Source organism: Cucurbita pepo, chromosome 4 (genome assembly GCF_057944985.1).
Source record: "Cucurbita pepo subsp. pepo isolate OVF chromosome 4, ASM5794498v1, whole genome shotgun sequence".
NCBI classification, from domain to species: Eukaryota; Viridiplantae; Streptophyta; class Magnoliopsida; order Cucurbitales; family Cucurbitaceae; genus Cucurbita; species Cucurbita pepo.
This window is the reverse complement of record NC_141801.1, coordinates 8,652,160-8,679,344: the sequence shown is the minus strand read 5'-3', so window position 1 is coordinate 8,679,344 and position 27,185 is coordinate 8,652,160. Positions and strand designations below refer to the sequence as shown.

The following is a 27,185-nucleotide window of genomic DNA, read 5'->3' as shown; positions in this document are numbered from 1 at the left end:
TGTCGGATCAACTTATCAACTTGCTATTTTTGTAAAGTGAATGAAGTTTAATGTCTCCATTTAGATTTAGATTTAGATTTAGATTTTCTTTTTTTAAAATTAAAAAAAAAAAGGAACCGACTTTACTTGAATTTGGTCGATCTGAGTTGGTTTTACAAAAAATTCGACAAGACCCACTTACACTCTATGATCTATTACGAGCCTAACTTATCAACTCGTTATTTTGTAAACTGGACACAAGTTAAGGTTTTTGTCGAAATCAACGCGAGAAGCTATCTTAGTCTTCAGTGCAGAATCAATGAATCCCAACATTCTTGTTTGACAACTATGTCGTCGCATTTAGGTAATTTGACGGTTTAGTGCACAAGAACATGAAAATGTATGAGATCTTTTAACCGTGCCTCTTTTTACATCATTCTAAGTTCATTTGACAACTTAAGATTTAAAATACATGTTTGGCTCGTATTCTATCGACAACAAAATATTAATTGCAAGACTTGCAGAACTTCCTCTTCGTAAGTCTTAATTTTTTACTCTAATTTTTTTCCAAAATTTTTCAATCCAAGGCTTCACTTTAGAAGAGATTAAAAAAAAAAAAAAAAAAAACCCTAAGTAGCATTTCAACTAGTCAAGGAAACAATGATACGACACTTGAAATACACAAAATAAGCACTCTTGCATTTTGTCATAGTGTCTCAACATTGTTTATAGCGTCTCGACGATCACTTATAGTATCTTGACCTTATATGCAACGTCTCAATGTTGCCAACGGTTAAATCTAAATGGAGATTTTAAAAGGAACAAATTGACCGTTCACCTTAATTTCGACCAATTCAGAAGGTAAGGAGGATATTTGAGTGTCGAGAAAAATTGATTTTCAAAGCTCGAAACATGGAGATTGAGCTGTATGCAAACTCTAGCTAATCATATTAGATAACACAGAAAATACATATATTAACAAGTCAATCAATACTGTGTGTAAATCAAAAGACGATCTATATCATATCCCCGAGAGACTTAATTCACAAGATGTCCATAAGCTGAGAGAGGGACAGAGAAGCTTTCGGTAAGAGTATTTTTTAAAAAAAATTTATTTGTGAAAATTTTAAAAATTAAAAAATATTGCTAAAACAATTTAAAAAAAAAAAAAAAAATTAGTCGAAATAATTTAAAAAATTAAAAATTTGTCGTATATATAATAATGATAATAATAATGATTATTTATTATATATATTCTTTTTTTTTAAAGACGGCGAGTAATTAGTAATAAGTGATTTAGCGGAAACTTTTCAAAATATCGGACACACCTTACTATTGCTCGGGGCCTTTTTTTTTTTGTTTCTCAAAAGTCAGCTCTCTTCCAAGTTCCGTCTTGCCGATCCTTGACGCCCCCATAGCGGACGACGGCGGCGGCGGCGGCGGCGGTGCCTGACCATGCTATTACCCCCCACCTCCTCCTCCTCTTCCTTCCGCTTCTCTTTCCCCTTTCACTATTTCAACAACAACCACTAGACTCTCTTGTTCTTGCGGTTCGTTTCTTTTCACTCTAAGTCACATCCCCTAATGGACCCTTCACTTCTTGACGATATTATCAACCGTCTTCTCGAGGTCCGTGGCCGTGTCGGCAAGCAGGTTCAGTTGTCCGAGTCCGAGATCCGACTACTCTGTCAAGTTTCTAGAGAGATTTTCCTACAGCAGCCTAATTTGTTGGAACTTGAAGCGCCTATCAAGATTTGTGGTATCTTTTTCCAACAATACTTCTTGCTTTCTCCTGAGATTTACTGATCGGTTCTTGTTTGGTTGGTTGTTTGTAGATGTTCTTGTAGACATTTTTGAAGTTCTTGGTTTGTTGTTGTTGGGATTTTGGAGCTTTTCTTAGTTCTATTTGTTGATGAATTCTATTTGGAGTTCTTGATTTTCTGGGTTTTGTGGCTTTTCTTTGTTGAGTTGTTATGTAGTAGTAGTTAATTGTCAATTTCTTTTACTATTAATCTCAAAGGATAAATCCCATATTATTAATTGGTGAAGTGGTTCATACTTGATGAACCGTGGAGGTCTTTATGTTTGCGTAGATTATTGCAATATTCATACATTGTGTTTTTCATGGAAGCTTTTACATATCTTTGCCAATTTCATTCGTTTTTTTGTTTTTTCATTTCTCATTAATCTTGTAATGCTATCTTTGCAATGCTATCTTTGCAATGCTATCTTCTCTTTAATAATCCCTTATTGTTACAAGTTCTATTATGGCACGCACTCGCGTGTTGGGATTTACAAGTTTGATTTGATTTGTTCGATTGTTAGTCAATATTTTAATAGAAATAGTTGAAGTACCTTGGCAATCAAATCTAGCAGGGTTAGACAATTATTCTATGAAAATAGTCAAAGAGTACGCAAGCTGACTTGAACACTCATAGATATGCACATAAGAAAACATATTTGAAGGAGGCCTATTCGAAATGCTTGATGTCTTACTATAATTTCTTAATGATTGGCTCCCAAGGATGGGGTGCTTACTATAATTTCTTAGGGCTTTCCACTTAGGGGGAGCACTAAGTTTGTGCTGGGCCATGCATTCAATTCCATGGAAAGGTGAGATGAGGGCTTTCAAGAGGTTGTGGTTGATGTTGATCCCCATTAATCTTGTAATGCTATCTTTGCAATGCTATCTTTGCAATGCTATCTTCTCTTTAATAATCCCTTATTGTTACAAGTTCTATTATGGCACGCACTCGCGTGTTGGGATTTACAAGTTTGATTTGATTTGTTCGATTGTTAGTCAATATTTTAATAGAAATAGTTGAAGTACCTTGGCAATCAAATCTAGCAGGGTTAGACAATTGTTCTATGAAAATAGTCAAAGAGTACGCAAGCTGACTTGAACACTCATAGATATGCACATAAGAAAACATATTTGAAGGAGGCCTATTCGAAATGCTTGATGTCTTACTATAATTTCTTAATGATTGGCTCCCAAGGATGGGGTGCTTACTATAATTTCTTAGGGCTTTCCACTTAGGGGGAGCACTAAGTTTGTGCTGGGCCATGCATTCAATTCCATGGAAAGGTGAGATGAGGGCTTTCAAGAGGTTGTGGTTGATGTTGATCCCCATTAATCTTGTAATGCTATCTTTGCAATGCTATCTTTGCAATGCTATCTTCTCTTTAATAATCCCTTATTGTTACAAGTTCTATTATGGCACGCACTCGCGTGTTGGGATTTACAAGTTTGATTTGATTTGTTCGATTGTTAGTCAATATTTTAATAGAAATAGTTGAAGTACCTTGGCAATCAAATCTAGCAGGGTTAGACAATTATTCTATGAAAATAGTCAAAGAGTACGCAAGCTGACTTGAACACTCATAGATATGCACATAAGAAAACATATTTGAAGGAGGCCTATTCGAAATGCTTGATGTCTTACTATAATTTCTTAATGATTGGCTCCCAAGGATGGGGTGCTTACTATAATTTCTTAGGGCTTTCCACTTAGGGGGAGCACTAAGTTTGTGCTGGGCCATGCATTCAATTCCATGGAAAGGTGAGATGAGGGCTTTCAAGAGGTTGTGGTTGATGTTGATCCCCATTAATCTTGTAATGCTATCTTTGCAATGCTATCTTTGCAATGCTATCTTCTCTTTAATAATCCCTTATTGTTACAAGTTCTATTATGGCACGCACTCGCGTGTTGGGATTTACAAGTTTGATTTGATTTGTTCGATTGTTAGTCAATATTTTAATAGAAATAGTTGAAGTACCTTGGCAATCAAATCTAGCAGGGTTAGACAATTGTTCTATGAAAATAGTCAAAGAGTACGCAAGCTGACTTGAACACTCATAGATATGCACATAAGAAAACATATTTGAAGGAGGCCTATTCGAAATGCTTGATGTCTTACTATAATTTCTTAATGATTGGCTCCCAAGGATGGGGTGCTTACTATAATTTCTTAGGGCTTTCCACTTAGGGGGAGCACTAAGTTTGTGCTGGGCCATGCATTCAATTCCATGGAAAGGTGAGATGAGGGCTTTCAAGAGGTTGTGGTTGATGTTGATCCCCATTAATCTTGTAATGCTATCTTTGCAATGCTATCTTTGCAATGCTATCTTCTCTTTAATAATCCCTTATTGTTACAAGTTCTATTATGGCACGCACTCGCGTGTTGGGATTTACAAGTTTGATTTGATTTGTTCGATTGTTAGTCAATATTTTAATAGAAATAGTTGAAGTACCTTGGCAATCAAATCTAGCAGGGTTAGACAATTATTCTATGAAAATAGTCAAAGAGTACGCAAGCTGACTTGAACACTCATAGATATGCACATAAGAAAACATATTTGAAGGAGGCCTATTCGAAATGCTTGATGTCTTACTATAATTTCTTAATGATTGGCTCCCAAGGATGGGGTGCTTACTATAATTTCTTAGGGCTTTCCACTTAGGGGGAGCACTAAGTTTGTGCTGGGCCATGCATTCAATTCCATGGAAAGGTGAGATGAGGGCTTTCAAGAGGTTGTGGTTGATGTTGATCCCCATTAATCTTGTAATGCTATCTTTGCAATGCTATCTTTGCAATGCTATCTTCTCTTTAATAATCCCTTATTGTTACAAGTTCTATTATGGCACGCACTCGCGTGTTGGGATTTACAAGTTTGATTTGATTTGTTCGATTGTTAGTCAATATTTTAATAGAAATAGTTGAAGTACCTTGGCAATCAAATCTAGCAGGGTTAGACAATTGTTCTATGAAAATAGTCAAAGAGTACGCAAGCTGACTTGAACACTCATAGATATGCACATAAGAAAACATATTTGAAGGAGGCCTATTCGAAATGCTTGATGTCTTACTATAATTTCTTAATGATTGGCTCCCAAGGATGGGGTGCTTACTATAATTTCTTAGGGCTTTCCACTTAGGGGGAGCACTAAGTTTGTGCTGGGCCATGCATTCAATTCCATGGAAAGGTGAGATGAGGGCTTTCAAGAGGTTGTGGTTGATGTTGATCCCCATCACTTTGTTGTAGTTTATAATAAGGGCTAATGCTTTTCAAAAAACATATTGAACGGTATTGAAGAGGTTTTTGAGTTTTCTTCTTCAAACGTAGAAGCGAGGACATTTCATATACAATGAAAAATAGCTTATGGTCTTACAATTACCTCCCCAAGTTGAAGTCTTCAATGAGGTTGGCAGATGAGTAAGAAGAATATAAATATTTACTTTATACACAAGCGTGAATCCATCATTTAAAGTTTGGAATTTAGCTTCAAGAACTGAATCTAGAATTCACTTTCCACTCCGTCAAAAGATTTTTCAAACTCTAGTTTGATGATTATTCCTTCTTTTTCTTTGTTCTATTCATTCATTGATTATTCGACGTTGAAGTATTCATCTAGGATTTGTGATAAGATAAGGAAATCAATACAAGGGGAATGAGTAAGAACATTGTTTGAGATTCGAATCACTCCACAAGCAAGATCAATCATGTCTAGCTTGAATGATTCTCGTTGATCAAATATCTCAAGGCAAGAACACTTGTTTGAGATTCGAATCACTCCACAAGCAAGATTGATCATGTCGAGCTTGAATGATTCTACATGCAATCTAAACTACATAGAATTGCAAAGAAACTTAGCCATTGGCTAAAGAAAAGCACAAATGCTTCTTTTACTATATTTTCCAAGTCTGCTTACAAATACAACATACATGGTTTTATATAGCCTCAAAATGAAACTATTAAAGGCATTCCAAGAGTTGTAACATTCATACTTAATGGCCATAATTAGCCATTATGTAATTGTAACCTAAAGTAAATAAAAACTCTTAAACTACATTAATGAAATACAATAACTCTAAATTCTAATCCACCCAAAATTGATCACATGAAACTTCATTCTTCTTCAATGTGGCATGAATTGAAATATCTTTTGATGATTTCAACAATATTTTCTTCACATCTTCATTGAAGCATATTGTATGATTGATGTCTCTTGGTTCATATCAATTTGTATTTCGGAAGCAGAGGTTGATTGGAATTCTATATTGTTTGCGAAGAACTTTTGTGATCCTTTGAAAGAGAACTCTTGCAATACTTTTGTTTATACAAGAAATGAGGCTACTGGGACGGATGTCATGGATCAATTAACCTTCTATTGATGATGTATTCTTTAAAAAAATCATGAAAACACCCTTCTGATAGATCAAGCTTGAGAATGTTCCATGACTTTTTTTTTTTTTTTTATAGAATTCAGTTATATCTGGGCACTTTGTTCGCACCTAGAGACTTAACTGTCTTCAAGACCTCTACTTCAATGAACTCAATCTCCAACCAGAATTGTTGATGAGTAGAAACGGTACTCCAATTTAGGTGGATTGAGAGTATATATTGTCTATTCAATTCAGTTATGAGCTTCACTATGGTGGCTCTTCCAACTGCTAGAAAGAATCTTTAAAAATGGTGTTTTCCCCCTCCAATCTTTGTTACCCAAATTTTGGTAGCTAAAATACAGTGGAAAATTTTGGTGATATCATCCCCTCTAATCTTTGTTACCCAAATTTTGGTGTTCTTCCTCTTCTTGGTATCATTTGGTCCTACATTTTTGTTACCCAAATTCTTCTTTTGCATTGAGTGGAAAAAATTAGGTTCTTCATGTTGAGTCGGGGTGTTTTTTGATCAACAAAGAATAGTGTCACTTCCTTATGGGAGTTAATGTTTTGCAAATCACTACATAGCTTGCTCACTTTTGAAAGGGAGTCAAACATCAAAATGGTTACTTGTTCCATAATTTTAACTCTTGTTTAAGGTTTGGCCTTGACCGGTTCATGATGGAGCATTTTGCCACCCATTATCAATGAAAAGGAGAAAATAACGACCTCCTCAGAATTTTATTTTAAGAAGGCTTATAATCATATGGGGGTTGAAGTTGCTTGGATAAAGCATTGTGGAGAAAGGGTTTAAAGCTTGAGTGAAGATCATGGATTTGGAATTCTTTTCCATCGATAACTTCTTCATCTTGATTGTTGGTAAACCAAAGGGACCGTTTGGTTGAAGGTTTTGTTAGGTGGGAATGGGCATGGACAAGCTAGATTCATGTTTGTTACAAAATTTTCAACACTTGGAAATAATTTATTCTTAGGCAGTATATTTTCTTATCTGTCCCTTCTCCTTTGTTTTTCATAAATAAATACAAACATATTTTGTTCCTATAAAATTTTGATAACATTTTTCATGCGCAATCAAGCACAATAATATTGTATTCTCAACCATCTTATTCTCAAATATATTATTCTTTGACATTTTTTATTCCCATGCATATATGAAACCTTAAACCAATCTCCTATCTTCTCGTTGTGGTTGGAGATGTTCTTAACTGGGGAATTTCAATTGGAGTCAATGAGGGTATTGAAGGTTTAATGCAAGCTGACTTCGATTTGGAAATGAAGATCTTCTTTTGTTTTGGTCAAGGAGGGTTCTTTTATTAGTCTTTACTCCAGTTTGGCAGTATTTGATATTATTTAATGGCGTAAGATTATTAGGGACTTGACAAGATTTATCCATTCCATATAAGTTGTGAGTTCCCAAAACCTTGAGAGATAAGGGCAAGGTGTGAGATTAGTACCATTGATTTTATCCATTCCATACAAGTTGTGAGTTCCTCTTTTCTTGTCTTCTTCTAACTCTTCTTCTTCTTCTTCTTTTTTTTTTTTTCTTAATGATGAAATGTGAGGCTTTCTGCTCTAATGGTGCGAGATTGACATGCTTTCATTTAAGATTCTTTCTACTGTGTAAGTTAGGGTGGGTGAGAGATTCTCTATGGGTAGGAAGGTCTCATTTGGTTTGGTGGAAAAGATCATGAGATGTTTAACCTCAATGAGCTTTTCATGCAACATGCTTATGATTGTCGTCCTGATGAGTGGATTACAAGCCACGACTCTCTGGACTCTTGGAGGATTTTCCTGACTAGTCAACTAATTGTCAACTTCACTGCAGAACCATTTAAAACTATTTTCTAAACCACAGGAACTACTAATGTGTTACTTTGAAATCTTTGGTTGGGACAAAATTTAGGAATTGAAAGTATAATTTACCCTATAATTTTATTAAACTTTTTTTCATTTTTTCCAGTCTTTTCATAAAAAAAAAAAAAAAAAAAAAAAATGAGCAGTGCCGAAAAATTATAGCCAAAGTGCTCAAACTTGGTTCTTAACTGCAGCTTTTGAGTATCTTGTCTCAAAGCGACTGATCTGCAGGACCACTTATTCTTTCATGTTTATGACTTTGGTACTTTTCATTAAAGTGGCGGATCAGTCATAACTACACTGAGCAATTATGCAGTCATGGATTCAATCAAATGGGCGAAGATCTTGTAGATTAATATAAAAGCTTTTCATTTGAGGTTTATGGATATAAACGAATAGAAGGATGTTCAAAGGAAGAATAAGCACGAGTTGTGGAGAGATCTTAATTTGCCTTTCGTTTGTTAAAAAAAAAAGAAGCTGAATCTATTGGAGGTGGGCTAAGTCGTATGGCAGCTTAATATTAGGTTGTGATCATGTATGGCTGGTTTCTCTCAACACTTCTATGTGCCTTGGTGTAGAGCTTGATTCTGTTTTTCAACCAATTCCTTTGTATTTGGTCGTTTTGCTAGTTAGGTAGCAATATATGGTGTATACGATAAACTTGGATTGATTTGCAAAAAAAGTACTGCACATAAATGCATCAGTGGTAGAATTCAACAAATTACATTTTGGACTGAATATATTGGTCACTCAATCAGAAATATCTTGTTTTCATGCATGCAAAACAAACTTTGCTAGCTCGAGTGGATAAGCTAGAGATCCTGATAACTGATTATATTTGTCTTCAGTAATCGTGGGTCCTGCTGATATTGTACTATTTCTGACATGTAGGTGACATACATGGGCAATATTCTGATCTATTAAGGCTTTTTGAATATGGTGGGTTGCCGCCTCATGCTAACTACCTGTTTTTGGGGGATTATGTTGATCGCGGCAAGCAAAGTATTGAAACAATATGTCTTCTTCTGGCTTATAAAATAAAATACCCAGAGAATTTTTTCATATTGAGAGGGAACCATGAATGTGCTTCTATAAACCGAATATACGGCTTTTATGATGAGTGTAAAAGAAGATTTAATGTTAGGATATGGAAGACATTTACAGATTGCTTTAACTGCCTGCCCGTGGCAGCTCTTATTGATGAAAAAATTCTCTGCATGCATGGAGGTTTGTCTCCTGACCTGACTCATTTGGATAGAATTAGAAATATGTCAAGACCAACCGATGTACCGGACACGGGTTTGCTCTGTGATCTTCTATGGTCTGATCCTAGTAAAGATGTTCAAGGTTGGGGAATGAACGACAGGGGTGTTTCGTTTACTTTTGGTGCTGACAAGGTGACAGAGTTTCTTCAGAAGCATGATTTGGATCTCATTTGTCGTGCACATCAGGTTTTTTCTGTTTCAATTTTCGTTTTTAAAATCGTGAAGACTGATTCTACTTTCTTCCTCATTTTGAGCTTCTAATCTTTTAACTCGTCATTAATTTTATAGGTTGTGGAGGATGGATATGAGTTCTTTGCAAATCGTCAACTTGTAACTATTTTTTCAGCACCTAATTACTGTGGGGAGTTCGATAATGCTGGTGCTATGATGAGTGTGGATGAGACGCTTATGTGTTCATTTCAAATACTAAAGCCCGCAGATAAGAAGCCTAAGGTGACTTTTGGAAGCACTACTACCACAAAACCTGGAAACCCTCCAGCAGGGGTTAAGGTAAACACAACATTTTGGAAAAAATCTCTCATATTATTACTAGCATTAGTTGGAAGCTTTTATTTACCATTAAGATTAACATGGGATCTTTACTGACCAATTCACTTCCTCAAATATATGATTCTGTAACCTAATGCCCCGAGTCCTAATATCTCATGTGACAATGCTTGTCAATGATTTTCTGGATAGTTCGTTCGGATCACATAAGTAGTTTGCGTAGATTTTGGTCTTTTGTCGATGATTTTCTGGATAGTTTGGGTCACATAAGTAGTTTGTGTAGATTTCAGTCTCCGTCAACTAAATTGACCCATTGGCTATTCGTAGTTAGGTTGAGTTGGAAGAGTTCATCCGGGTGGATCGAGTCTGTATAGAGTCTAATGTACATACTTGGGAACTTTCTGTTTGTTTTGATCTTGAAATTTTGCAGGCCTTCCTTGGTTCAAAATGATGATTTGGTGAGGGAGGCACTTAAAAAGGAGGGCTTTTGCGGCCAGTTGAGTCTACAAAACTTGGAAGTTTTAACTTCTGGAGGAAACTATAGGAGGATTGATCACTTGATTCTAAACTTGAATGTTGAAAATTGTATAAAAGAAATTCAAAATGATTACAAATACTGTTTTCCTCGATGCAAAATTTCAGTTATCGAAGATGGTAGGCTGCAAAAGCCTGCCTTTCTTCCCTTGTACACTAGTTGGCAGCGCCATCGGTACACTATCAGTGCTACAAGTTTTTACTGCATGTGTTGTTGCCTATTTAGATATGTCTCTCATATTTCTTTCTTGATATGATGTGTTTGTTATTCATATAGTTCCCACAATGATTTGGTATTCAAAGCCATGTCTTGATATGATGTGTGATCGTTCTTGGTATTCAAAGCATTACTTTTCACTTGATATTATGGTCATGACTTTCACTTGTTGAGCTTGTGTAGAGTTTGGTCTTTGGTGCATAATTTCAGTGTAATTAAGTAATTAATCAATGGTGATCATACAACCATTTCTTGTGTCGAAAAAAAAACACAGGGATGACAAAAACTTTGGTGGAGTAGCTTCACTAAGAGAAAGTAGATTATGACTTCACAGGTAAGACAAACAAGGATGACTCTCTAGTGGGGCTCATCTAGCCACGTGAGGACCAAGATTGAACAGTGCCATGATGCGATTGAGAAAGATGGTGTATCATCCAACACACCAAGAGTGTGCATTCAAGTTAAGTCGAGACATACACAGGGATTGAGAGAATGAGGTGACACGAGTGTCGAAGACAAGCTCAAAGAGTTTTGGCATGCGGCTTGAGAATTAAGTCTGTCTATATAAAAGATGAAAGTTTACTAAATTTGGTGTGAATTGGATACTTGATGGACTATGGATGAGGTCATATGTTCGCTTGCTAAAATGACGTCTGCTCGAGAATGATTGAAAATGTCTCAGAATGTATTATAGGGGGAGGCATGGTGTCGGCTCTCTACCACCTTTGGGCCATGTGGCCTATGCGAGCTATCATGTGGCACATACGTGTGTCACATCATAGGTGAGTGTCTTGAGCATCTTCCTTTGAAAAGGCTCTTTCAAGGATAATATCAAATGACACATGTGTCAATATTGTGCCCCAACCCATGTATTAGAGGTTGGATTATGCACTTGCTGTTCAGAACGTATGTCGTAAATGGTTTAGCATGGACACGAGAGTTTGATGCTCGAAAGAACTCGAATGGATGGTTGTTTGGGATGTCCCAATGAAATGATTGACATGTGGGTCTAATCCCAATGAATGTGTCTTGAGCAAGCCAAAATGGTCGAGTTCATGGGATGACATCATGATGCATGGGCCAAAATGGTCATGTTGTCGCAGACGATTGAACACATGCAAGAGCGACAATATTGTTAATATATTATATTATATTTAAAAACAAAAAATTAATTCCTTCCCTTAAGTGCACATTGTCTCTGCCTTTTAGTTTTTATATAATATATATATATATAGTACTAAGGTTTATTATGTATAATTTCACAATACATTAATTTTTATATTAAAATTATAACAATACTTTTAAAAACAAATTATTTAAATTAATAAAACAGCACAATAGTACTTTAAAACTAAACTATATATATATATATATATATATATTAATATATTTCTAGTTTTTAACTAATTAAATTTGTAATTTTATTTATTATTTTTTTTTTAAATTTGAGGGAAAACCACTGGTAAAATAAAAAGAAAAAGAAAAAAGAAAAAAAAAACGAAAAACCCTAGATGCGGTGGCACCGGCCAGGGATATCGTACCTCTGTGCCCTAAAACCCTACTTTCTCTGTAAGCCTTTCACCATTACTAAATGCAAGAATAGATCTTCTTCGATTACAGTCATGGCGATGAAATCCATAGGCGAATCAGATGTCGGCATTCTCAGTTACATTTCTTCTCTCCCTGGTTTTCGCGGCATTCTTAAGCAAAGGTCTCACTCCCTTCATTTCTCAGGGCTGCTATGCTGCTCATACCAATTTTGTACGACTATCTGCTTGATTGTGATGAACATATGACGCAAAGTTTTGAATTGGTAATAAAACTAGAATGAATGAGATCAGAGGGGTAACCTTCAGCTACTAATTATTGTTGATGTTCTTATGATTTAGTCGGCAGAGTGTTTTAGTCCCACTTTTGTAATTTGCTTATCAGTGAATTTTTTGTTGATTCTAAAACAAAATGGCATGATCGAAATGTGATCCGTTGTTGTTCTCTTCTAATCTTTGAGTGAGAAATAAAGCAATGGGCTTTAGGTTGATGTAGGAATGTTAATTCAGCCATATTCTCACAAGCATTGAATCAAGGGAGGATTTTTCTCTATTTAGAATTTGTTTTTTTTTTTTTTTGAAAACCGTAAGAATCCTATCATTGTAACATTCCCCCCTTGGTTTTGGTACAGGTATTCTGACTTCATTGTGAACGAAGTTGACACTGATGGGAATGTTGTTCATTTGACGTCATTGGATGCTCCTCCAGAGGTGGTCAAGTTAAATTTCTCGGTGTTTCTATTACATGCCTAAAATGTTGATTCTTTTTTCCCTTGTGTGTGATAATTTTAATTCTTCTAACACATTCAGATTGTCTCGGAAAGCAAACCGATGAAAGTTCACGGTACAAGTGAAAGTTATGCTTCTGAAATTGAACTGTTTAGATCTCTAGCTGGTGCTTCTGATGCTGAGATTTTGGAAGCTTTTCTTAAGCAAATCAGCTCTGGTGTGGATGACAGTATTTCACCTATTGTATTTGCCCCAGATACAGATAAATCTCATCGAACGGTTGGCTCTTAGACTTTGTTTGTTAATGTATTTGTATATTTGTACTTTGTTAGCTCTTTGTTTTTCTTCTTTTAGCTAATTTCTAGATTATTATAGTTTGGTAGAAACTGATCATTGTCAGATTGATATATATATATTTTTTATTTTATTTTAAAGTTTTTCGCTCAAAGGGTAACTTCTCTCATCGTCAGTCAAATTTAATGTATAAAAAAATTATTTTTTTAAACTTTTTCACCACCATAGTTTACTCGCTGAATTTTTTTGGTTTTCAGGCTGTTCACAATTTCTTTAAGAAATTTAATTTCCTTGTGACTGATACGGTTGATGGACCTGATTCTTCATCAAAATGTGTCCGTGTGAGAGTAGATTCAGGATTGCAGAATAACCGAGGTCGGGTCTCTAAGAAACGAAAAGAAAGGGGTGATAAACCCTTTGACAGTAGAGGATCAGACAACTGGCCCGAACATGTTGGCAAGTTTCTCAGGTAAGGGCTTTTCTACTTTTTAGTTCTGTTTGTTTTGTGGATGCCTAAAGATTGGGATTTCTTATTACCTTCCCTTTCTATAAGAAATGTTTTATTTTTCTGCTTGGGACTTGCTTCTAATTCTGAATTGATAGATGTACTTTATATGAACCGACTTCTGAATATTTTGTATCTTTCATGATAAATATTTCGTTACTAGCAAAACATGTATGTCAAAATGTAACAAGAATCTTGGCAACTTCGTGCTCTTGCTTCATCTTGATGCTTGATATAAATGCCTACTGGCCTTTCTAACAAGTGGTTAAATGATCTTTTTGACAACGAGAAGTTATTTTTTTAATTTTATTGCTTTAGTGGATATTTTGCCTCTTGTTTTTGTTTTTTTATATTTTGTGTCGTCATTTTTATACCATTACATATAAAAAAAATGTTGTACCACAACATTGCATCAATCTAGAATGGAGTTGTTATCAATGAGTCAACCATTGATTGGAAACTCGTCTAGATTATTTTGTATGCTAGAACCGGTGTCTTTCTTCTTGTTCCATCTAATTTTTATGGTTCCATCTATTTTGATTTTGAATTGTTTATCAACTTTAAGATGTTGCCGAAAAAAATTATAGGTTTCATCTTTACAAGGAGAACAAAGACACACAAGAGGCATTGGGACTTATAGGGAAGATGCTCGGTATCCAGGTATGCATACTCTTAGCGTGGTTTATATCTCAATCTAATTTGTTGTTTGGGCGATTCTCTACAACCTTTGCTTTCTTTTTTCCCCATTTTCTTTTCAATAAATTGGATAAACTTTTTTATTTTTTTATTTTTTTATTTTTTTTATTTTGTTACTTTTTTTTTAATAAGAAACAATTTCATTGGTATATGAAAATTTGATAAACTTTTTGCGAGATCCTTGCTAATCACCTTTTGGGGTGGACACTTAGTCCTATTTGATGTTTGTCCAATTATACTAGTCCTTTGTAATTTGTAGTGTCCTTGTTTCTTTGAGTGCACATTACCCCTTCTTCTCCATTCATAATTCTCTCTTAACCAACCAAAATGGTTAAAATCAGGAAAATGGACACATGATTGATTTAGTTATAAAATAGGAGAGACCCTTTTCTTGCGACTATTATTAGGCTATTAGCAGCAGTTCGTCTAACGATATATCTAGAAGGCCACTTACTACTTAATGGTATAAGTTCCTGGTCTTATTTCCCACCCTTTTTTGTGATAAGATACTAATAAATCTCATTCCAAAGGATGAAAAATTACAAAAGGCTAGGTAGGAAAGCATCATGTTGTGTTAAGATAAGTTACTTCCAATTAGCACAATAAGAGGGGAGACTGTCTATGATCTTATATAGAAGGTGAGACTGTCTATAATCGTTTAGAGAATGGCTTGAATATGAGAACTTTTGATTTTCCTTTCTCTTTCCCACTAAAGAAAAAAATTGTTCATTATGGTCACCTTCTTATTGTTTATTATATCGTATCTCTCTAGATAATTGTAAACTCTATAAAACGGGTATAAATGTAAAGAACATGCTTGATGGATGTTGCTATCTTTTCCTTGTCTCAAAGAAATGTTTGCGAGGTATATTATGATGTCTTTGTGAATATGTAAAAGAATAAACTTGTCTGAATACTACAGTTTCTTTTTTATGATTTGCTATTAGGTATAGTGGAATGTGTTGGTTCTTCTGGTTTGTCTTTCATTTGCAATGGGGAAAAACGGTTGCACATTTACTTCATTTTGAATTCATAAATGTACTTTATGCTAGCCCTGGTTACAATAATTATTCTTCTTCCTCACACAAGATCTCTTGGGCAGACGAGGTCTTTTGGTTTTGCTGGTACTAAAGATAAGCGCGCCATCACAACTCAAAGGGTAATTAATAGTGTCTCACCATTTTTCTTGCTTGCTTTTGTATCTTGTTTGTTTTATTAACCACCTATTCCAACCTCAGTTGTTTACCCTTTCTACATTTTATTTAAGCTTCTAAAGGATGCGTTTTGGTAAAATTGATTAGAGCTCTCTTTTAGTTAGTTTGGTTGGAGAAAAATAGGAGAATTCATAAACTTCCTAGGATAATTTTGAAGTGAGTTTTTCTAGCTTCTCTTTGGTCTCGAGATCCAGTTTGTTTAACTCTAGCTATACCCCCTCCAGAATTGGAGTAATTAATTTTTTCTAATATTTATTTCTGCCCATTTCATTCCTGAGAAATTATGTTCCCTTTTACAAAATTGTTTGGAGTGCATTTTTTTAAAAAAAAAAAAAAAAAAACCTTTTGGTGGCATGTTGTAATTTCATTTAGCCTATGACACTGAGTTTCTTATTTAAAGAAAAACACTTTTATGCCTTTTCCATCCGTTGAATCTCATCATCATCCTGTCTTGCTGAGCGTACTTCTTTTTGTTTCAAGTGTGAATTGAACTCCAAAATTGGATAATCAAACGGCTTTCATTCTGATAGGATGAGTTTGTTCCGTTAGGGATTTAAGGAAAATATTTCTTGGCTTTCCAGGTAACTGTATTTAAGCAACACGCAAGTAGATTAGCTGCTCTTAATGATCGGTTGATTGGTATCAAGTTGGGTAACTTCAGGTAAGGCAGGATCCAATTTCATGCTTTGCCGACGTATTAAAATTTTTATGCACGGATATGTTTCCATACTTTGTTTCCAGCTATATCCAGGAAGGGCTTCTTCTTGGGCAGCTCCTGGGTAACAGGTTTACCATCACCTTGCGGTAAGTTTTGTCACTGAAATTCCTTTTATGTAGGTTTTTAACGTTGTAGTATGTTAAATGATAGCCTCAACCTAAAGGTTCGAGGTTCAAGTCCTACACCCACAAAATGTTGAAGTATGTTAAATGATGTTTATACTTTAATGATTCAATTCACCGTGCATTTTATCAGAGGAGTTGTAGCAGATAGTGAAGACACCATCAAAGCATCTGCTGAAGCTTTAGGAAAGCATGGTTTTATTAATTACTTTGGCTTACAGGTACTTCTTTTTAATTTAATATCTCGGCTCATAAGAAACTTGCTGCATTCTGATCAAATCTTAGGTTGTAGATGTGGTGTGTGGTCTTGACCCCGACTCAATTTTTCTAAACCCATCATAGCTTGTACAAATATAATTGAAATTTGGCGTCCCTTAGGGGTTGACTTTGGAATGTAATCCCTTTTCCATTTATTTTAAGAAGCTGGTGGAAAAACAAGTTCTGAATAAACTTAATTACTTAATTGGAGAAATATGGTGCTTGGCAGAATACTTGTGCTTGCTAACATTCTTATGCTTAGTATCCCCCACTCATTATCTCTCCCTTTTCGAAGTCCTTCTAAGGTGGCTAGTCTCTTGGTGAAGATGATCATAAATTTCTTGTGGAAGAGTTGGAAACATTGTAGCATGTAATCTTGTTAGTTGAAAGTCTCTTTACCGACTGAGAAGATCTCAACATTGAAAGCCTTGTAAAGAGAAATTTTGCACTTGTGGCTAAATGAGGATGACACTATTTTAATCAACAGTAAGCTCTTAGGAGATGGGTTACTAGTAAACATTTTGGTCTCGAGAGCTGGTTTGCAGATCCTAAAAGTGCATCTGCTAGAAATTTGAGACACTAAATGTGATGTCCCACATTGGTTGGGGAGGAGAACAAATCACCATTTATAAGGGTGTGGAGACCTTCCCCTAGCAGACGCGTTTTAAAGCCTTGAGGGGAAACCCGAAAGGAAAAGCCCAAAGAGGACAATATCTGCTAGCGGTGGATCTGGGTCGTTACAAATGGTATCAGAGCCAGTCACCGGACGATGTGCCGGCGTTCTCGCTGTTCCCCGAAGGGGGTAGACACGAGGCGGTGTGCCAGTAAGGACGCTGGGCCCCAAAGGGGGTGGATTTGGGGGCGGTCCCACATCGATTGGATAAAAGAACGAGTGCCAGCGAGGACGCTGAGCCTCGAAGGGGGGTGGATTGTGATGTCCCACATTGGTTGGGGAGGAGAACAAATCACCATTTATAAGGGTGTGGAAACCTTCCGCTAGCAGACGCGTTTTAAAGCCTGGAGGGGAAGCCCGAAAGGGAAAGCCCAAAGAGGACAATATCTGCTGGCGGTGGTGGATCTGGGTCGTTACACTAAAAGTCTAACTGATTTTGATTTTGTTTGAACTAGATTTTTTTTTTCATGAGTAAATGAAAAGAGACGGATGTTCAAAATATATCTAATTGATTTTGGTTTAATGTAAGAAAAAGCTTGTTTGGAAAGGTTCATACCAGAGAGAGAAAGTTTTGTGGTTAGCTTGTTTAGAAAACCTAAACTCAAAACAATTTTTTTTTTATGGGGTTGGTTTTTTTTTTTTTTTTTTTTTAAATATTTGTAAGTGTTAGGACCAACTTGTATGCTCCTCGACTATTCTTTCTCATGTTACAACTGTATGACCCAATTAAAGTTGGTAGTCAAGGTAGCTCGTCGGATATTAAATTCTAGGTAGGTGACCAACATGCTTTTGATGCTCCTCTTTTGGTTTTCAAGAATTTATGTAATTATTTGTTAGATCTAATTCTTTGAGATTGGAGATCTTTTTTGTATAGCTAGTTTTGGCTTTGGCCTTTTTGTTAGGCTATGCCCTTCTGTATTCTTCACATTCTCAACGAAAATTTTGCTTTTCATGAACAAAAAAAATACAATGTTCAAAATGCAACTAAGGTACTCATTCTTTAGGATTGAAGATATGTTCATGTGTTCTTGTTCTATTAGTTATTCGATAGCTTAATTAACCACCAATTAAATTTGTGTATGCGACGGTACAAGGGCGGGAACGAGGAACTAAGGTTAGTTATGGGATACATGTATGGTGCATCTTAGGTTAGTTTTTTTAATTGATGCAATGCATGCTATTGATTCAATCTTTCTGGAGATTTTGCTAACTGATGCTATATGTGCTGCTGCAGCGTTTTGGAAGTGGTTCTGTACCAACTCATCTCGTTGGAGCTTCACTTCTAAGAGGAGAGTGGAAGGGTGCTGTCAATATGATTCTTGATCCAAGAGAAGGGGATATCCTTTTACTATCTGCATTGAAAGATAAATTGTCTCTCTACACATCTACTTCCAAAGTTTTTCTCCTCGCAGGCTTAGATAAAACTATTAGTTAATTTTTTTCTTAACTCAGTTTCTAATTACAAACCAATGTAATTGCGGAGGCAAGAAACTGCTACAAGGAAAGTAATGATATTGATGGGACGTTGAAGCAATTACCTCGATATTTAGTAGCTGAAAGGGCAATAGTAAGTCCATAAATATAATAGTCAGTCATCAATTTCTACTCATGCTTTTCTTATACATTCATCTAGCGAAGGATGTTTTTTATATCAAATTTTGACAGTAGTGTTATACTGCCTAGTACCGGTAGCCAGCAATCAATATATATACGTGGATATATGTGTGTGTGCGTGTCTGGTTTTGCGTTATAGCAGCAAGCTGTATTTTCCTTGTGTGTAATAGTGATGTAATTCCTTCTCTTTTAAATGATACAGCTTCAATGTTTGAAGAAGTGTCCTGGGAACTATTTGCAGGCTCTTAAAGCTATACCTAGAACTTTGAGAATGATGTAAGTGATTATGTTTGAAGGAACTAGTTTTCTTTCTGCCTGGAGTTGGCCTTGTTTTATTACAGTGAATTGTTAAGATGCATACCATTAATGACTGATGGATACATTGATGTTGATTTTTATTTGCACCTGTTTTTTGCCAATTTGCTAGGTTACTTTACCATTAACTATGGATATGTTACTACAGGGGCAACAGAATCAAATATGTTTAAAATGCAGATCTTATTGGAAAATGAAAATAGTGAAAGGGAAAATCCTGGAAGACTAACACCAATTGAAGCTGTAATAAAAAAACTTAAAGCATGGCCAAGCGTTTGTTATTCTTTCTTGTGGAGGTTGGATTAAAATTAAAAACCTATTTTGGATCTGTGGAACCTTAAAATGTTGTTTTCTTTTAAATCGAAGGCCTATATGGGAACTTTCTGGAATAGGCACAGTCCCAGTGGATGATGGACTGTATCGAGGCTTGTATAAGCAAATGACAACTATTCTGCTTTTGTTCTTTTAGGAGTGGTATCTCTTATCTGAACATTCTCTCTCTCTTTTTGATATGTAAATAAATCCTCATATTGTTCTTTAGTAGGCCCCATTTCTTTTTCCTAAGTTACCAATTCATACAGTGTTCTTTAGTGCTCAGTTTCTCATTGGAGAGTAGTTGTAATCCATGGTCTTGTAGTTCTTTCTCCAAGTTAGTTGCAGTGCAAGAAAGTGAGATTCTACCCGTTGACTGATGACATTAAATTATATTACAAGTTGTATGTCATTGCAAGACATTTTGATCTTTTTGGAGATTGACGTTTGCTTGTTATTTAGGTCAAAGAGGATAATGGGTTAAATGATTGTCTTTGGAGAACTTTCTTGTTACATCTTTTAAACATTCCTTACTTTTCAGGTATGTGCATAGTTACCAAAGCTATTTATGGAACCATGCAGCAAGTATGAGAGTGCAAAAATACGGTGTGTGCACTTCCATAGTTATTTTCTTATTGTATATGAGCTTCATGATCATGATCACTGTAAAAGGTATCTTAGGTAGTAACTATTTGTGTCATTATTTCTGTGGTTATGGTTACACCGCCATGTAACAGGGATTGACAAAGTGGTTGTTGGAGACTTAGTATACTGCAAAGAAAACCACACTGCAACAGCTGCAGTTCAAAAATCTGAAGAAAATGTTGACGAGGACTGTGGTGATGCTAATACATATGATTCTTGTCATTTAGAGGAAATATGCACGCTAGATCTTCCAACAGAAAGAAATAAGCTCGTGAAGGTAGGTTCCCAGTAACAACACTCGGAAATGCTCCTTGAGCCCTTTCACTGTTACTTATAGGCTCGGGCCTGGTATTTGAGTTTCCGTTATTTTATATTGATGCTTTAGGATCTTTTGTGAAACAACTAAGTAACAAAAATGTGCATCCTATAAATAAAAATTGAATTTGCACATGTTAGTTGTTTTAAAGGTTTTCGAGACGCTCTAGGTTCATCTTGAGGTGTACACAACTTCTCGGATATAAGGTTTGCCACTTATAGAAGAGGCTTACGCTTCCATGAGAATGCCTGTGTGCTTTACATCTGTTTTCATGTCACTAAAAGAACGTCAACTTTGCTTTTTCAGAACATAAAATTCCATGTGTAGTACTCTTCCATTAGCCCTTTTTGTTTTTTGTATAATCATGATCATAATCACAGTGTTTAATAATACATAGTTTTACATTTTTCTTTTATCAATACTTTTCTATTTAAAATGGGGCTTATCCTACTCTCATTCTCTAGAGATTGATGAGGTAGCCATTAGGAAGTTAAAACATTGCCTATATCCTTAGGTTCAGTTTGTTCAGAGATATTTTATTGAAGTGTGAACATATTGATGTTTTTTTTTTTTGAAAGTAAAATCAATTGAAGAAGATAGTCATAATTCTCGGCTTAAATTCCAAATAGATTATACTTGTCTTAAAGTTGAGTTATTTCTCCATTATTCTTAACTGCCTCTAGCGTTATGCTTCTTAGCATATATAGGCATGTTCCAATTATTCACTGTGATTTGTATCAAGGCTAATAATATATGGTTTGATTCTATGCTTCCACTCCAAAGATTTTGTACTTGTGCATGGATGATGTTGGCAGTTGAAGCAATTTATAATATTACTTGCATTTCTCTGGAACTAGGATCTATAAGCCTTTCCCAGTTTCCATATTAAATTTCTCTCAGTGCAGAGAACAGTAAGTTGATGTCCATTGTATGTTTCTCTGGAATTAGGTTCAATGCGTTCTGGCCAACTTAAATTGCTAGAACTGACTTTTTTTTATTTCCACATTCGTGATTGAAATTAATATTAGTCTTGACATCTGACAGGCTGTTACTGCAGAAGATGTCCAAAGTGGAAACTTCACTATTGATGATGTTGTACTTCCCCTGCCTGGGTGAGGGTAGAAAATATATATGGCCTGGTTAAAATCGATTCTGGTCTTATGATTGTTGCGTGACTTGGTTATGTGTTTGATTTGTTTATTTCAACAGGTCAAGAGTAATCTATCCCACAAATGATATTGCTGAAGTTTATCATGATTTAGCTGCTAAGGTCCTTTGTTAATCTTGACCTCTGTTTAGTATCTTTCTTTCGATCAGAATATCTTAGTTCTTTTAGCATATGCACTTCTCGTGGGGTTGATTACTAGACACGATACTAGATACGAAAAAAGTCTGTTTCTTGGCTAACTTGTCTCAGAGAGTGATTTCTGTTTGGGCAATAGTCCCAAGTTCTCATCATCAACTAGGATTGAATTACTTTACCACAGATATTTGGAAGAAAAGAAATTGATAGACAACTAGAAGAAATCTTCCTTTATTGAGTTGAAAATGCTTAGAATTTAAGATACAAGTACTCTTTGATACTTCCGAGAGGTTTGGTCTCTCCAATTACAACACACAAGACAAAACATAGTTCCCTGACTTCCTGTCCTAAATAAAACTTGGCCAAGATAAGTCCCCTTCACCAACTATCCAATTTTAAACAGAGATAGTGGAGTATGGACCTCGTTTTGTATCCCTTTTTTCCCTTTTAGTAGCGTTTTACTTGTTGTTCAACCCTTTCTTTTTACTAATCTTGATTTTTATTGTTTAGGATTCAATTAACTTGACGGAGACTATTCATAATGTAAAGTATGTTACAAACTCTAATGAGATCAAGCCATCTTCTCTCCTTCATATTTTCATTGTATTGAAAGTTCTACTTGTATACTCTTTATATTGTGCTTTATGATATATGTTCATAGGGAATTTTCAATTACCAATATGACTGGAAGCTACCGTAGCGTTTTTCAAAGACCAAAGGACTATGAGTGGTACACATTCTTTATGTTGTTTAAATTATTAATTTCTAGCATTTATCTATTCTTTAGAAGATTAAATTCTGTTGTTGTTTGGCAGGGAATTGATCTCATATGTTGATCGTAATTTACCCCTGGCAGAGAGTGATTTAGATAACCTTTTGAAGTCTCAAAGTGTTGAAATTACCAAGGAAGAAAAAATGCATGATAAATCTAAAGATAAAGATTCATTGGACTCCATAGAACAATCAGGGTCCTGTAAAAAGAGTAATAAACTTCTAGCAAATGAAAATGAAAATGGGGAAGCCGCTCAGGATCCACAGATGGCTCTTAAGTTGAGCTTTAATCTCCCTACGTCATCTTATGCTACGATGGCAATTAGAGAATTGCTGAAAACATCAACTTCTGTGAGATCATCTCTTCTGTCCACTTTTCATCATCAGCTAATTATAATTTTGTTCTGATCTAACTTTGGATTGAAGTATACGTTTTTCTTCTGCAAATCTTTACTGTAGAATTTATGCAATCTCGGTATTCTCGTGTGGGGTTGTTCATGGATTTATAGTTCATTTGTTATCTCAGGTTGCTTTCCACAAAGCTTTAAACGAGTGATCACTTCGCCATACATGGAGACTGATGGGAATCCAGAGAAGTTCAATAGGAACCAAAAGGTAAGACTTCTAACTGAGTTGGAAAATATGAATAAAACAGAATCATACTTTTGTACATTACAAATGTCGCGTGTTGATTGTTTGAAGAATTATGTCGTCGAAAAATAGGTGAGTAAAAAAGTGCATGTGAACAGAATCAACCAACAAATCACCCGAAGTTCAACTAACAAGCACCAAAATCATGTTAAAGAAGTGTCCAAACCTAACCAATAAAGGTAGATGAAAAATGCTCGAACTTAAGATTGAATACAATGTCCAAATCCTACTAATAACAAACATTCGGCATAATTCCAAGAACAAACATAATTTAAAGAAAATCCATTAGAACGAGGTCCTTGATTGTCGGAAAGCCTAAAGTTAGTAAATGATATTCATACTATATTTCGTTGGGTTCAGATTTTGGACTTCTGAGTACTATAACTGATAAGATAGTAGAGGTCGTGTACACCCCAAGGTGTTCTATGGATGGAAAACAGAAATATGAATTAGGATCCCCAAAGAATAAAAAAATGAATGAATGTAGGTTATGGGACTTTCCTATTATGAGTTCGCTGTTTTTAATGTTTCAGGCTTTATCTCAAGAACATGATTTAAAGAACCAATACCTGCAGTTCTCTTTGATTCTAAGCTAGCCTAAATTTAGTTGTTTGCTGACCTTAAAAAATCGTGTTGGGGCCGAATCATAGAAATTAAAGGGTTAAAATTAACTCGCCTACGAGTTAAAAGATGAGTTCTACTCGTTCAGAAATTACAAAGCACCAATTGATCTGCTCACTTCTGTTCGTTTGTGAAGTGATGTCAATCAGCCTCTTTCCCATTTCAAAATTTTGATGTACAACTTTCAAACTCGCTCTTGCCTTATGATGTGATCTGACCAAAAACGTTGTACATGTAGATACTTGCATCTTAAGTCTTATGCCCACATGACTCAACTGTACTTGCATTCAAATACATTGGCTTTATTATTGCCTATATCTGATGGCTATTTCCTTACCAATTTTAACATTTGCTATTATAATTCAATAATTCTTAGAGTTGCATTTTAAAGTGATCTCCTATAAACTTGCCCGTTTAGCTGTTTGCAGAGAGCCAACCTGATGCCAAGTGCACTCTGTAGAAAGAAATCAGAAGTTCTTGATCTGCACATCGGTTTCGACTTGTTGCATTTGAGGGAGGTAGATACGACTTTCGTTTCGACATTCACTTGGAAATGTTATGGAATGTCCAAGGACTTGAATTGAATTAAATTAACAAGAGCATGCAACGAATGATGATACTGATGTTTTCCCCCATGGGCGTTGTATTCAGGCAATTTTTAAGTGAATGAAAGGTCCCTTTATGCTTATTCCATGTCATACTTAGCGCAACATTATATATGCATTATTGCTTTAGAGCCCCTACACGTCTTTTGCAGATGTAAATGCCATATTTGCAATTCTATTTTTGCAGGGGTTTGGTAAATCTATTCTTGCTAAGATTTTTGCCTAGAAAATATATACTCTGAGCATAGATTCTCGTGACTTATTTCTAGAACTCTCTGTTATCATAGAGAGTGCCAATGTGGTCAATGTGGGATTTGGTGACACATTTTTCAAATTAAACCATTTAAATTACACCACCATGATTGCACTTGTTGAAATGGAAACATTTCCGTCAACTTCTCCCTACTCAATAGTTATTTCTCCCTACTCAATAGTTATATGTAGATAGTAGTTATACGTAGATAGTTATATGTAGATACTTGTTGCTGGAAGTGAGTGTCGCACAATCGCAAGTCTGCTGCCAAAATGCAATTCGCAATTGCGACTTGTAACAAGTGGTACCAAACACACAATTCATCATAAGTCGATGGCTGCTAAAAGAAATAGAAGTGTAGACCCTAATCAATGTATCCGGCTCAGTTCAGACCCAGATGCAGTCTAAATTAACACAATATGCTTTTGACAACAATTGGGCATATGCAGTCAAGTAAGCACAACATTTGAGAAAGGTAAAGAAAATGCCTTAATGCCTGTCATTTGAACCTTCTATAGTTGCCAAAGGTAAAGAAAAAATCACCAGCTTTATTGATTGTTTGAGATGAACTGTCCAAAAAATGGCACCAAACCCTGCTCCTAAACTTTGCACTAAGTACAAATTATGCAGAAATCCTGTCATCTAAGCACACCCCTTTCTCCAATTCTGTAGTTACATCATCTTCCTCAAACCAAGGACTCTATAAGGGTTCAGAATCAATTACAAACAGGAAGAACACAATTCAACACAAACTACAATATAAGAAGATCGAGTATTAGTGACCTAATAGTGTATATTGTTCACCAATTACATGAATAAACTAAACTAACTGTGTATCAACATCATGAAATTAAAATCAAAGGAACCCACCAAATGCTTTACCGTCCTCCAAAGAAATCCCCCCACAGATTTGTTTGTGCCTATATTGGCACATATCTCTTCGCTGCCTGCTTGCCCGCCACCGCAGCTGCAGCAGCAATCCCTCCAATAGCACCAGCGATGGCGGCCGACCTCGGCCCTGAAGCCGCCTTATAAATTGCACCAGTCCCCAATCCAGCAACAATACTATTCAAAACATCATCAGAGCCTCTCAAATGAGTAACCCCACTTTCCAAACCAGCAAAAATCAAGCCAAGAATCCCAAGAGAGTTCCCAGCCCTGCGGCCGACCTGACCCCCAGAGTTCAAAACTCGATTAAGACGAAGCTTCATGGTGTCGCCAGGCTCCGCCGCCCTAATGCCCTGGAGAGATCCCCTGGCGCCGCCAAAAAGGGCTCCGGACAAGTAGCCGATTCCGGTGTAGTACTGGAGATTTTCGCCCCAAGAACGGTGGGGCCTAGCCGCCTCTTCGAAGAAAAGATGTTCTGGGGCGGTGGGAAGCTCGTAAAGCTTGGTGATCGGGACGTGAAGGTCTTGGTAGGGGTGGTAGAAACGGGTCGTCCGATCACCGGCTGATTGCGGGGAATCTTCCATTGGAGGAGGAGAAAAGGGGTTCAAATCAAAGGCTGTAGAGAGAGAATCAGAGAAGAAGGGTTTGAGAATTGCGGTTTCTTCAAAATGTTGAAAGGGTTTATAGGGTTTAACGTGGAACCCATTTTTGAAAGCCGATAAAATAACCACTACGGAAGTCGGTGCCTTTCTTTGTCAATCGTGGAATCGTGGAGGACTACTGCTCGTCAGGAAAAGGGAAAAGCGTTGAGTTTACCTATCTCGGTAAGACCTCATAAAGAAATGAGAGCTAATAGTTTGATGAAACTTCAATGATCTAAGACGACCCGTGTTCATGTAGTGCTCATGTAGATTAGGAAAGCCAAATCCCAATAGAGGTTAGTGTCTTTCTTCTACGACCTAAATTCCTATTTGTCAGCCATGAAGAACTATTGGCCAGTCAAGAAGAGGAGAAAAGATTGGGCCTACCTATCACGATAGAACCTCATAATGAAACGAGAGCTAATAGTTTGATGAAACTTCAATGATCTAAAATGGCACGTGGGTTCGAATTTCAGACATAGCAAAATTGCACGTACAATCCTAAAGAGGTGATTCATATCTCGAGGAAAAAGGATTGGGACTACCTATCTCGATAGAACCTCATAACGAAACGAGAGCTAATAGTTTGATGAAACTTCAATGATCTAAAATGGCACGTGGGTTTGAATTTCAAACATAGCAAAATTGCACGTACGACTAAACAGGTGATTCATATCTAGTGAAACAATACAAAACTAATCTCTACTTCGATTATTTATCAAAATTTTAAGAGACTCAATATCTATTTAAGAATCTAATTGGATAATTAAGTAAATTAAGAATGGTTATTATATTTTAATTTTTATTACTTACTAATTGGACTCGTCTTGTTGGGCTTCCAAAATTCGATGGATGAGCCCACAGTTGGCCCAATTATCCATTTGGATTTCAAAAAATTATTATAATTTTATATAATTAATTCTTCAAAATAATAAAAAAAAATTAATATATT

At 35.9% G+C, this 27,185-nt stretch overlaps 2 protein-coding genes and 1 pseudogene across 4 annotated transcripts; 2 read left to right on the top strand and 1 right to left on the bottom strand.

Annotated features, from left to right (window-relative positions):
- The first annotated feature begins 1,305 nt into the window (after positions 1–1,305).
- Positions 1,306–10,532, top strand: LOC111793594 (serine/threonine-protein phosphatase PP1). Its single transcript, XM_023675546.2, has 4 exons — positions 1,306–1,738; positions 8,911–9,470; positions 9,573–9,794; positions 10,222–10,532. The coding sequence occupies exons 1-4, from the start codon at positions 1,564–1,566 to the stop codon at positions 10,240–10,242; spliced, it is 978 nt and encodes a 325-aa protein (XP_023531314.1). The 5' UTR covers positions 1,306–1,563; the 3' UTR covers positions 10,243–10,532.
- A 1,497-nt stretch (positions 10,533–12,029) lies between these two features.
- Positions 12,030–24,589, top strand: LOC111793538 (Pseudouridine synthase family protein). 3 transcript variants are annotated; one of them, XM_087123406.1, is made up of 21 exons: positions 12,030–12,253; positions 12,722–12,800; positions 12,900–13,097; positions 13,370–13,581; positions 14,205–14,277; positions 15,416–15,472; positions 16,109–16,188; positions 16,269–16,331; positions 16,501–16,588; positions 18,533–18,636; positions 18,763–18,865; positions 19,115–19,188; positions 20,081–20,145; positions 20,277–20,461; positions 21,545–21,612; positions 21,710–21,770; positions 22,314–22,351; positions 22,465–22,533; positions 22,619–22,925; positions 23,101–23,189; positions 24,275–24,589. In XM_087123406.1, exons 1-20 carry the CDS (start codon positions 12,054–12,056, stop codon positions 23,128–23,130), a joined length of 2,154 nt encoding a protein of 717 aa, XP_086979532.1. In that variant the 5' UTR covers positions 12,030–12,053; the 3' UTR covers positions 23,131–23,189; positions 24,275–24,589. The 3 variants fall into 3 exon arrangements, with proteins under 3 accessions (XP_086979532.1, XP_086979531.1, XP_086979533.1); XM_087123405.1 differs by having other exon boundaries at positions 24,265–24,589; XM_087123407.1 differs by having other exon boundaries at positions 12,236–12,355; positions 24,265–24,589.
- Positions 24,590–25,232: 643 nt separating this feature from the next.
- On the bottom strand, positions 25,233–26,312 carry LOC111793532 (mitochondrial import inner membrane translocase subunit TIM23-2 pseudogene; annotated as a pseudogene).
- Positions 26,313–27,185: the final 873 nt, after the last annotated feature.

What these genes read in the sequence shown, in the direction of transcription:
- LOC111793594 (XM_023675546.2), top strand. Translation starts at nt 1,564, where the DNA reads ATGGACCCTTCACTTCTTGACGATATTATCAACCGTCTTCTCGAGGTC. An exon ending in AGCGCCTATCAAGATTTGTG is followed by an intron (nt 1,739 to 8,910) that starts GTATCTTTTTCC and finishes TCTGACATGTAG; the next exon opens with GTGACATACATGGGCAATAT. An exon ending in ACCCTCCAGCAGGGGTTAAG is followed by an intron (nt 9,795 to 10,221) that starts GTAAACACAACA and finishes GAAATTTTGCAG; the next exon opens with GCCTTCCTTGGTTCAAAATG.
- LOC111793538 (XM_087123406.1), top strand. Translation starts at nt 12,054, where the DNA reads ATGCGGTGGCACCGGCCAGGGATATCGTACCTCTGTGCCCTAAAACCC. An exon ending in CGCGGCATTCTTAAGCAAAG is followed by an intron (nt 12,254 to 12,721) that starts GTCTCACTCCCT and finishes GTTTTGGTACAG; the next exon opens with GTATTCTGACTTCATTGTGA. An exon ending in CAGATAAATCTCATCGAACG is followed by an intron (nt 13,098 to 13,369) that starts GTTGGCTCTTAG and finishes TTTGGTTTTCAG; the next exon opens with GCTGTTCACAATTTCTTTAA.